This window comes from Centruroides sculpturatus, unplaced genomic scaffold (assembly GCF_000671375.1).
Source record: "Centruroides sculpturatus isolate CEXI.00-Female unplaced genomic scaffold, Cexi_2.0 scaffold1239, whole genome shotgun sequence".
NCBI lineage: Eukaryota > Metazoa > Arthropoda > Arachnida > Scorpiones > Buthidae > Centruroides > Centruroides sculpturatus.
In genome coordinates, this window is record NW_019385480.1 from 55,704 (window position 1) to 67,880 (window position 12,177).

The 12,177-nt window shown below is 33.4% G+C and overlaps 1 protein-coding gene across 2 annotated transcripts in view; it reads left to right on the forward strand.

The window, feature by feature from the left end:
• Positions 1-9,538, forward strand: part of LOC111639362 (serine/threonine-protein kinase LATS1-like) — a 45,450-nt gene extending 35,912 nt beyond the window's left edge. For both annotated transcript variants that reach the window (XM_023385234.1, XM_023385233.1), the window contains exons 3-8: positions 510-1,336; positions 4,967-5,087; positions 5,177-8,002; positions 8,077-8,259; positions 8,557-8,663; positions 8,788-9,538. In XM_023385234.1, the coding sequence (XP_023241002.1) occupies positions 953-1,336; positions 4,967-5,087; positions 5,177-8,002; positions 8,077-8,259; positions 8,557-8,663; positions 8,788-9,231 (4,065 nt within the window). In that variant the 5' untranslated portion in view covers positions 510-952 and the 3' untranslated portion in view covers positions 9,232-9,538. The remainder of the gene's footprint in view (positions 1-509; positions 1,337-4,966; positions 5,088-5,176; positions 8,003-8,076; positions 8,260-8,556; positions 8,664-8,787) is intronic.
• The last annotated feature ends 2,639 nt before the right edge of the window (positions 9,539-12,177 follow it).

Genomic DNA, 12,177 nt, shown 5'->3' on the forward strand with positions numbered 1-12,177 from the left:
ATATTTAGCATACAACAACGAACAAAATTTTCTCTAAAATACATTTTATTAAGAAGCGTTTTCTTTAAAAATAATAAAATAAAATTGTTATTGAATTTTCAAAATATCTAAGGCCTTAATAAATCTAAAACTTAAGTTTATTAAAAGAGGTTTGATAGATAAAACACAATTTATATTTGGTTATAATTAATGACGGCCATTTTCATCCTTTTTCCGTTATAAAGAACGTATCGGTGTAGTTAATAAAAGTTCAAATGTCGAAAGTTAAAAGTGGCTTTTAAAAAAAATGTTAACAATGTTTTGTTGTTTTGAGATATTTTAATTTGGAATTATTCCCGAATAGTTTAGCACAAGGTGGCATTTTTATAATACAACGAGATACCTAACCAGCTAAAAATATTTAGTAGGTAGTCAGTACTGCTCTGCTTTACAGTAACGTTAGATTATTGTTACAAATATTACATGAAATTTTGAACTCGCATCTGACGTTAGATTTTTCTCTTTTACAGAGTCCTTCCCCGATAAACATGCCATCACCTGCTTGTAACGTGACAGATAAGGATTGAAATATCGAGAGGAGGATAGGATTAGGAGAGGACCTACCTCCAAAACATTTGGCTGGATGTGGACGAATTCTTGGTAAAGACTGCAAGCGACCATCTTAAAATACCAGGATGTGTTATTTTTGGATGCGATGCGGTGGATTGGCCTTGAAGGAGACTCAGTACAGTGTGCATCTGTCGGCGGTACGACATTAGTGTTGAACGTGCAGGAAAATTCTATCTATTAAGATATGAAGTGGACGGTTCGATCTTTGATAATGATGTACGCCGGCTCTGTGCTCGCCCATCGCCCCTCGCATCCCACTATCAAAGAAGACGGTTAGGGGAGACAGGAAAAAAGAAAAGAAAAAAACGCTAATTCGGTGTTCAGTGAGTGTCGCGCGACCCTTATGAACCGAAGGGAAGGCGATCGTTCCATGTACAGGGAGCGAAAAGACGAACCACCACCACCACCACCACCCTCCAATAACAACAACAATAATAACAACAACGTTCAAGTTGTCAGTATCCAGAATTTCCCCGTTATCACCGGTCAGGATGGGAGGAAACCTACTAAAACCTCTAGATGTAGTTATGGATATCGTCTCAAGGCCCTTGCCGAGATTAGAAACAGCCTTTTGCCCTTTGCCACCGGCGATCTGACCGAATTGAGTAGTGCCAGTAGTAGTACCACTAGCGAATGTGGATGCGGTCAAGTCGACGGGGCATCGAACGAGTTGGACTGTAATTCTCAGATTATCTTACAACAGTATGCCAATTCTAGAGATGCCGAGGTAAGTTTTTTTTTAAGCTCATTAAGAACTGATCTGGCTTATGTACGCCATGTAACAAATCCGGTATGACAGTATGGCGAGAGAGAGAGATGAGAAGGGGGAGCAAAAACAAGCAGAGTTAATCGGCTCGTCTTCCTGTATCCTATCAGGACGTCCTTTTTTTATAATGCAACGTCATCCTGTGTCGAGTGCCGAATTAGACGTACCGCTACGCAAATGGGTCAGACGTACCGCTAGACGTAAATCCCGTCCCTGTAAAGTGGCATTTAATTTGGCTACCGCGGTCGTTAAAAGCTTGGAATACGAAAATTTGAAAATTGGGTTAACCTCCTCGACAAGAGACGCCGACTTGTCTTACAGAATGAAGTCTAATTTCCTCAGACTGCGTATTGCGACGGTTTTCCTGGAAACCATCCCACCAGTACAGCTTTGACTGCAATTTTTGTTTGTCAGTCTCTGGCTCATTCCGACTGTTTACTCCTCGATTCCGTCTAATTTGGGAATGGGTAGGAAAAATATGTTGGCTGCCGCTTTGTACTTCTGTATTTTATACACTATAAGTTTGAAGGCGCGTGTCTGCCCTTAGATAATAATCGTAAATAATAATAAACTGTTTCAACTGACTCGAAGAAATCGTCTCAAAGAACATGGGTTTGTTCGAAAAATAATAAAATTAGAATCACGCCTTAAGTTACTGCTCGTCAAAAATGTCCTTGAGTCTTCATATTATTTATTTCTGGATCTGTCACGTAAATAATACACTACTGCCTTTTTTTTTTCTGTTCTTCCCTCTTTCTCTGGATCTCTTTCATTCTCTCTCTCTCTCTGTTTCTCTCTGTATATTTATCTCACTACAACTCCGACCTTGACTGGTAATTTGACTGATAATGATTAAATCTGTAACGGGGAGATGATTTATCGTAACTTCTGTATCATTCTTGTAATGTATAGTTTCGAGGTGCCAATAGATTAAACTCTGTTATTCTGTATTCTTTTTTTTGCGCTTGTATAACCTGCATCTCTGGATAATCTGCTTCGAATACAATTTTAGCCAGTATAGTAAATATATTGATATTGCTATGATACAGCTGTCGATAGTGTTCACCGTCCTTCCGCTTCCATCCGACTGACCGGAACGATCGACACACTTCAACAGAATTCGTTAGCCCGAGGTCATTTTTGGTAACTGCCTCCACGGTGATTCACAAACAGGTCTGTCTACTTAAATAGTTCAGAATTTTTTCGTTTTTTTTTAGTTTAACTGCCTGTTTTTGTGCTAGGAATCAAGAATAAGGCTATTTCTCTCGCTCCTCTGTCTCTCTCCCTCTTTTTGGATATATACGTGCCAATCTTTAGCTAGGTCTCTAAAAAATTACATTCTTCAGTGTTATGTTTATGCATTTTTGGATGGCAGGGGACGGGCGCGATACAAAAAACAAAACAAAAAAAAAATATCGGCGCCAAAAGTCACGCTGACAACTCGTTTGTAATCGAATCACCTCTAAGGCACTTTGTTTCTCTTGATATCGAGTATTAAGCTGTTAGGCTTTTGCCCTTCTTAGCTCCTGACCTGAATATTCCGAGACAACTATTCAGGTTTCTGGAGTTCAGAGAACTCAGACTAACCTAATCAACTTGACTAGAATATCATTAGGGCATATTAGGCATAAAATTATATCGCCCGATCGAAACTGGAGGTGGATCGAGACTCGGGCGTTCTTTCCCTCCCTCTCTCTTTCTGGAGAGGCCCACATTTTGGAACAATCCTTTCTGGCGCCGTCTTATTGGCAACCCGTTTGCGGAATTTGGAAGTGTATCTCGGCCCGGAAATGCGTGTGTCGAATTTCCGCGTTCGCAACAAAATAACGTCGTGCGATCGTCACCGCGATCGAAACTGCCGCTTTAACGCCGTTATCATTTAACAAATACGTAAAAAATGGGGGGTGGCATTCTTTCGGTTTGGTGTGAATGTTGTTTCGAGTTCGTCAATAACGAAACGTTGCTCCTAATTTCAACATCTGCCTTTCCCCGTTAGCGATTGTTGTGACAGATTGGCGTTTGTGTGGAAACTGGCCTTTAAAGAGTCACGTGTACGAAAGGTCGTCGACCCTAATAATCCGAGAACCGGTCTGCAGTTTAGATTACTTTCAGAAAAGGCTCACTGCTAATGTGACTCAATTTTGTACCACCTCCTGCACTAATGATGGAATGCAGTCTGACTCCCACTTACTTATAACCATAAGGTGGGGTGTTTTCTATCGTCAATCTGTATTATTGATCCATATTTTCTGTATTTTAAAATGATTAGGCAATGAATTTTTATCCTTGATGTATTTATTCTGGAGGGCATGCTGCACTGTTATGAGTGAAATGTATTAATGATTGATGGCTGTTTTTGATAAGCTTATCTCCCACATTCCATCACAGGATAAGTGTATTCCTGTTTCTGTTTCATTTAAATGGTAAATAAAAAATTTAGGTCAAATAGCTACAATGGTTTTTACTTATCAGAGATTTTTTTCCCCTCTTGTTTGTCCGATTAATGCGACCATCTATGCATTTATCAATTACTGGTAGTTTTATATTGGCACAAAGTGCAGAATAATTCAGTTTTCATTCTAACTGATACTTTCAGTCTTTTAAAATTTTTATAGATTCTAACTTTGATGCCAGTAGATTATATATAAGAGGATTTCTGTTTGTAACTATCTATTGCAAAATATTAATTTAGATTTTTATTGATTTTTAAACAAACATCAAAATTATTAATGATACTGTCGTTATTTTTAATACAAGATTCTTATTTATTATCTAAAAGATAGCAATACATCTTATTGTTAGTACTATTATCTTTTCCCCATTAATCTGAAAAAAATAATTAGCTTTCAAATAAAGAATATGGAAAGTCAGACAGAATTTTGTGAGTATTAGAATGTGCCATTATTCTTCAACTTTATTGGTATTTTAATTATATAAATATATATATATATATATATATTTATTAAAAGGAATTACGTATCTGAACATATCCAAAAAATAATTTGTTTATCAATCTTCGGTTTAAATAAAAATGCCATTGGCATCTTATTTTTTTTTTTGCAATTTGTATAATGTTTCACTTCTGATATTAATCAGTTGAAAGAGACTTGGTTCTGTTTATAGTCAGATAATTTATCAATGAAATTTGCTGATTTATAATTTTTAAATTTATAAACATATTTTTCCTTTCATTCTGTAGTTTTCCAAATATGCACTTCTTCAGCTTTATATGATAATTAATTTAATTATTATGACAAAGAATAATATTTTGATTATTATAATATACATCATATGATGATCTCTTCTTTCTTTGAGTGCTTCTTATTTTATTTATAAAACTAGAGCTGTAAGGAAGTTCATATTATACTTATATAATTATTTTTTGATTATATAAGATACATATTATCAATTATACAAATTGAGTTAAATTTGAAGACTTGAATCCATTTTTATGAATTAGATTAATGGAATCAGCAAATTGTTTTCCTGATTTCTGTTATCAATAAAGATGATATATGCCATTTTTACAAATTTAGTAGATTAATGGAATTTTAAATATTTACTTGTTTTTTTTCTTCCCCTCAATTGCAGGAACCATCACATCGGATAACAAAGCTATCATCAGGCAAATCCATTGAACCAAATTTAGAAGGCAAGCAAGATGCTGTAACAGAAAATCAAAAACATGAAATTAATGGTCTCACAAGATCTAGTTAGTGTTAAGTTAATTTAAATAAATGGTAATATTTTTTTTTTGTTTGTTTTATAATTTATGACATATATTTTCTTCTACTTTATTAGATCTTTTGAATGCAAAACCTCTTCGGAAATTAAATGTTCAAGAAAGCTGTAACCGGGAATTATCTAGATCTGTGGAAAATTCTGGTAATGCACATACAGATAACTCTGGTATTAGCATCACTGGTCTTCAACATCGAATTCTTCCTGATGCACCCAAATTAATTGGTGGAAATGGAAAACATATTTCAGATTCTCAGAATCATCATCAACTTTCTCGACAACAGTCACCAAATTTTCCACACAATGAACCTCCTCCACCTCCACCTCCACCTCGAGGGATACAGGGTCCTCCAACTCCACCTTTAACTCAGACTCCTTATGGTGGTTTAGTTGGAAATCATGTTCAACATTTTCTAAAACGGATATCTCCTGTGCCACATGCTTCAAGACAGCAAACTGTTGGGTCTTCCTCTTCAACACCACAGCGAGGAACGAGTCCAGTTGCATTAGGTTGGGCTACTGCTGTGGTATCAAATGCCATTCAAGCAAAACAGCAATTAGCTCATCAACTTCAAAATTTAAATATTTACTCTAGTAGTACATCATCATCACGAACTGAACCACCACCACCATATCCATCTAGTTCTTCATTATATTCTTCTTCTCCTCCATCATATGCATCATCTAGCTCAGGAAGACAGAGTCCTACACCAACAATCAGTAGTAGTGAATATTCAGTGCCGCCTGTTTTACAGCATAAGAAAACACCACCACCGTCTGAAAATTCTATACAAACACAACATTCTTATAACTTTCAAGCCACTTCTGCACATGTATCAGTTTCTGCAGCAACTGTTTTGACTACAGCCATTCCTCGTACTACTTCATTACAAGCATGGAGTGTACGTCAAGCAAAATCACAACCTCCAGTTATTATGCAATCTGTGAAAAGCACCCAAGTGCAAAAACCAGTTCTTCAAACAGCTATAGCTCCTACTGCTCCAGCTGTAACCACTGCATCACATGCAGTATCATATATTCAACAAACAAATCAACTACCTGCTTGTTTAACTCTTGCTCAAATGAATCATGCCACACCTTTTTCTTCAGTACAAAGTGTCCCAACATATTCTCAAAATTTACAGGCACCCATTAATAGTTCATCAAATTCTCAAATAACTTCTACTTCCTCTCCTGCAGATGTCTATCATACATTGGCAACTGGACAAGTAACAAATTCTACATTTTATACTTCAAATGCTCGCAGTCATTTAACAACAACTGCCATTCTAACTGCTAGTCAGCAGACACAAACTTCATCATCATATATGATACCATATTCATCAAACATAAATTTATTTACCAATTCTAACCAAATGCCCCCTCCACCTTATACGTCTTCAATTCAGTCAAGTGGAATAGCAAATCTTCCACCTTCTTATTCAGCTATTGTTAAAAATACTGGTAATTCATGTGGAGAATGTGTAACTGTAAATGCTAATTTAACAACCATAGCACCTCATTTGCCAAACAAACAAAAGAAGAAAGTGAAACAAGATGGACCATTAGGTATAGTATCTGTGCATAATCAACTGGCATCTACTGTACCAACAACAGATCCTCCAAGCTATGAAACCAGCATTGCTGCATTAGCTGCACAAAAAGCAGCTTCTTCTGCACTTAATAACAATTTACCTCCATCTTTTACAAATTCTGGAAATCCTGTTTCAGTTAATATATCTATTTCTGCACCATTAATTAGTAGTAAAACATCGAATCATCCTACAACATGTAATTTAGTAGATACTGTAGAAAGCATATGTATTTCACAAGTTTCAGCTCTTTCAGATGCAAATAATATGAGAGTAAATCTTAACATGCAAGGTGAATCTATGCCTTTTTCTTCACATTCTTCTTTGCAAAGAAAGCCATCACCAGTTTCCATGGATACAGCAAGTTCAGCATCAAGATCAGACTCTCCAGTTTCACATGGTCTAAGTCAGTCTCCTGTTTCATTTATGTCTACCACATCTACTTCATCACCATCAACACAATCAGACACAACACAAGATAGTAGGAAAAATCCTTCATCACCATCTTATAAACTTTCTCATCAATCTCCAATACCTCCAAGAAAAGTCTTATCAAAAGAAAAGGAGGAGGAAAGAAGAGAATCAAAAGTTAAAAATTATTCCCCAGCTGCCTATAAATTTTTCATGGAACAACATGTAGAAAATGTCTTAAAATTTCATCAGCAGAGAGAGCATAGGCGACAGCAATTAGAAACTGAAATGGCAAAAGTAGGTTTATCTAATGAAGCTCAGCATCAGATGCGAAAGATGTTACATCAAAAAGAATCAAATTATATTCGTTTAAAAAGAGCAAAAATGGATAAATCCATGTTTACAAAAATTAGAACAATTGGAATTGGTGCATTTGGAGAAGTTGCATTAGTTAGCAAAGTTGATACTAATCATTTATATGCAATGAAAACTTTAAGAAAAGCAGATGTTTTAAAAAGAAATCAGGTGGCCCATGTCAAAGCTGAGAGAGACATTCTAGCAGAAGCAGATAATGAGTGGGTAGTTAAGTTGTATTATTCTTTTCAAGATAAAGACAATCTGTATTTTGTGATGGATTATATTCCTGGTGGCGATCTCATGTCCCTGTTAATCAAACTAGGAGTATTTCAGGAATCACTTGCCCGGTTTTACATTGGAGAACTTGTGCTTGCAGTTGAAAGTGTTCACAAAATGGGATTTATTCATAGAGATATCAAACCTGATAACATTCTTATTGATCGAGATGGTCACATTAAACTAACAGACTTTGGTCTATGCACAGGGTTTCGTTGGACTCATAATTCAAAATATTATCAGAGTAATGGTAAGTGTTTTCACAATTGCAATGTATATGAATTCTGTTATAATATATTTGATACATTCATTTCTAATTTTCAGGGGAACACAGTCGCCAAGATTCAATGGATCCAGAAGAAAAATGGAATAACAAATGCCATTGTAAGAGTAGTGCCAATTTAAAACCTTTAGAAAGGAGGAGGCGAAGAGAACATCAAAGGTGTTTAGCTCATTCATTAGTTGGTACACCAAATTATATTGCACCTGAAGTGTTAATGAGGACTGGTTAGTGTATTATTTAATTTCATAATTTTTATACATAATTCTGTGACCAAAAGGTGTATAAATGACAGAAAATTTAATGACAAAATTGGTAGTTTAATATCTGACAAAAATTTTTTACAAAATGAATTGGAAGTGGAATGAAGAAGTTTTTAGTTTGTAAATTTTCTTTCTGGAACAGTCTAGGATGCATTTTATATATGTGAAATGCCAAATTATTTATTTCTTAAAATTTTTCAAATAAAATAAATGTTACTTTATGAAATTTTAATAATTCATTGAAATTCTGTTATTTTATAGGTTATACACAGTCATGTGACTGGTGGAGTGTTGGGGTAATTTTATATGAAATGTTAATAGGACAACCTCCTTTCTTGGCCAGTACTCCTGCAGAAACACAATACAAGGTGAGTATTAAAGTTCTCATATGATTACATATAAAAACATAAAAGCATTAAATCATTATTATACATAGATTTAGAAAAATTCTATAGTATAACTAAATAAATTATTTTTTTATTTTTTTTTTAGGTGATTAATTGGGAAACAACACTACACATACCAAAAATGGCAAATCTTTCTACAGAAGCAGCAGATTTAACCTTGAAACTGTGTTGTGGACCTGATAAAAGACTGGGAAAGAATGGAGCTGATGATATCAAAAAACATCCATTTTTTGTTTCCATAGATTTTGAGGGTGGCCTCAGAAAACAGCCTGCTCCTTATCTACCTAAGATAAGGCATCCTGCAGACACTTCCAATTTTGACCCAGTAGACATGGATAAACTAAGGAGCAGCAATTCCAATTCTAGTGAAGAGAGTCCATCTGAAGAGGGATCAGAAAATGGAAAACATTCTGAGCATGCCTTCTTTGAGTTTACATTTCGGCGTTTCTTTGACGATGGAGGACAGACTTATCCTGCAAGGACTAATTTGGATGACAATGATAATCAAGGCTCGCCAGTGTATGTGTAAAGTGTGTCAAAAATGCTTGTTTCATTTTAATTTAATATCATTTACTATATAATAGAAAGAAATCCATTTATCTCAATAAGATACTGTTCTGTATATCCTTAATCTTCAGATCTCAGGGATAAAATCAATACAAAACTGCAAGAAATCCTCACGGTGTCCGGTGTCAAAACACCTTAAATGTATTAACAGAATCCGGGATCAAAAGTGACACCCAACAAAATGTGTAAGATTTATTGTGATTATGTACTTTGTCAGAAGCTTAGCTATAGTGATTGATTAAAAATATCAAGCCGTGCCTTAGAATAAACCATAAGCATAACCAATGGATATCCAACTTTGCAGAATAAAGCATCACTTTTTAAGCTACACACCTCATTGTGAAGTTGTCTTATGCAAGCATATACAAAAGAAACTTTTTATAAAAAAAAGGTGTATATAATGTATAATTTTCACTCACATAGTATGCCTTCCACAAATATGTAAAATAAGTAATCATCAAGCCTGTAAATATTGGAGTCACGACTCAAAGTCACTAAATATTTGAATAGAAAATAAATGAGGAGCGAGCTGCTTCTCGAAGGGGCATTGTTAGTCAATTTTCTGTACAGGTGTGCAAAGCATTTACAGTATGATGGTTTTAATCACATGTTGCCATTAGATTTGTATTATTGATACAGTGAGCAGCAATTATTAAATAAACAAATAAAAAGCTTTCTGCCTCTTTTTTTATTATAGTTTTTTTTTAAATTTGATATTAAACACTTGATGTTATAAGTCTCAGTTATTGTGATAAAATAAGGAATAATGTAAAATAATAAATTATTCAATTTGCATTGAAAATACATTTTGTAAAATTATTGATAAACACTAGTATTAAATTAATCTAAAATTTCCAAAGACTGAATCTTCAATATAAAAATTCATAAACAAACATCACATACAAAAATACTTTGACATTTTCAAAGATTATGAAATACTAGCAGGCCCCGCCACGTGTTGTTGTGGCTCAAAATGTATTAATTATAAATGTATAACACTTCCCCCGTGGGGGTGAATTTTTCAAAAAATTTCTTCTTAGTGTACTGTACATTCTGTTGACATACCCTATTAAAACGCAAAAACCCGCATCTAAAATACTATAATAGAAGGCAAGTTCTTCATGGTAAGCCTTAATCCTAACCATCTCCCTTCAGTGGGGGGATTGCGACACGTATATTATATAAAAACACGTGTATTCGAATGTAGCGTTGTGTCAAAATTTCAAAGGAATCGGTAGGAACAAACGAACATTACATTTTTATTTATATAGATAGAAGAAGATCTGCTTTAGTTCATCCTCACAGAAAAGCCAATTTAGGTAGTCATACTCGTAGCGCTATCTGTTGGACATAAAAGCCTTAACCTAGATTATATCTTTTAATTTATATGAATATTTAACAGAATAATATACAGCCTATGTCCACCCTGAAGTTCCATTCTAAATATTGGTGAAAGAATTTTGAAATCGGATGTATAGTTTCGGAGATTACCCACTACATCCAAACTTACTTACTTACAAACATTACCTCTTCATAATATAGAATAAAATGAAATCTATACTAATAACTAATGTTTACCAATAAAATTTCAAGTTCTTCTAGCAGACATTTTAGAATATGAACTATAATTTTATAAACAATTTCTGTGATTGTCATATAATAATTTAAAATGCAGCACATCAATTGAAAATTTTATTCTAATAAACTAAAGGAAATTCAAATTTGTAACAAAAATATCAATGCAGCAAATATAAAAATTGCTAATTTTATATTACATTAGTGGAGAGATATAACAACATATTCAAATAAAATTGATAACAAGATATATATTTTTTTCTATTTTCAAAAGTTACTATTTAAAATATCTGCAAACTTTCAAAATCTCTCCATTTTAACCAAATTTAACTGTTTTCAAAAATACTTTTTGGAGTTGTCATGCCAATAATTGGAAATATTTCTGTAAACCAGTCCAGTTTTAAATGCTATTTTTAAATGTTAAAGGACTGGTTTATACTAAATCAATTTTTAAAAATTGAATAAATTTATGTGTAATTTTTCTTAATGGATTATTTTATAGATACAAATTAAAGTGAGCAAAAATCACTCCAATTAGATCTAAGAAGAAAATTTGCAATAATGGCAATTGCTTCTGTTGCATTATTTCTAAACTGGCAATTTCATGCTGATTATTCTGAAAATCAGATTACTTTAGAAAATTATGAAACCATTTAATTAAACTTTAATTAAACCATTTAATTAAATTTCAGTTACATAAAATGAAAATAATTTTTAAGTAAATACTGTAAATTAAAAAATTGCTCCAAATAAAAATAACTCTACTTATTTGAGTGTTTTTGGCATATATTCTCGCATTTCTACAATCATAACATTAAAGTTTAAAAAATTTATTTTAGAAACTGGAAACAATAATTCTCAAAACTAATAATACATGTAAGAAAAAACTTTTAGTGTAAATAATGTAATGCAGCCTGTAATGTATAAAACTTTGAATTGATGTTGAAGAATAACAGAAAAATCTTCCAATAGTCAAATAAACATGGAAAAGTGATGACCAAAAAAAAATCCATTCCTAAGTCTACTTATTTAAAATCAAATATACATGCAATGATCATATGGCATTTATTTCATAAAGGTAACCTTTCTAAGCTTCTTATAACATTTAGGAGCTCAAGTCCCATTCAAGCCCAATCTTTATTTTTCAAAATTTTCTAAATTATGCGTTGTTCGAAAAGTAAGTTCGCTTTTTTTCGGTAGAAAATAAAACAATATTTTTATAATAAATAAATATTTTATTGAATTATATATTGACTATTTTGGTCAAATACCTGTTTCTGGTAGTAGCATTATTTCACATTCATAAAAGTTTTGATCGTTGCTTACAAAAAAC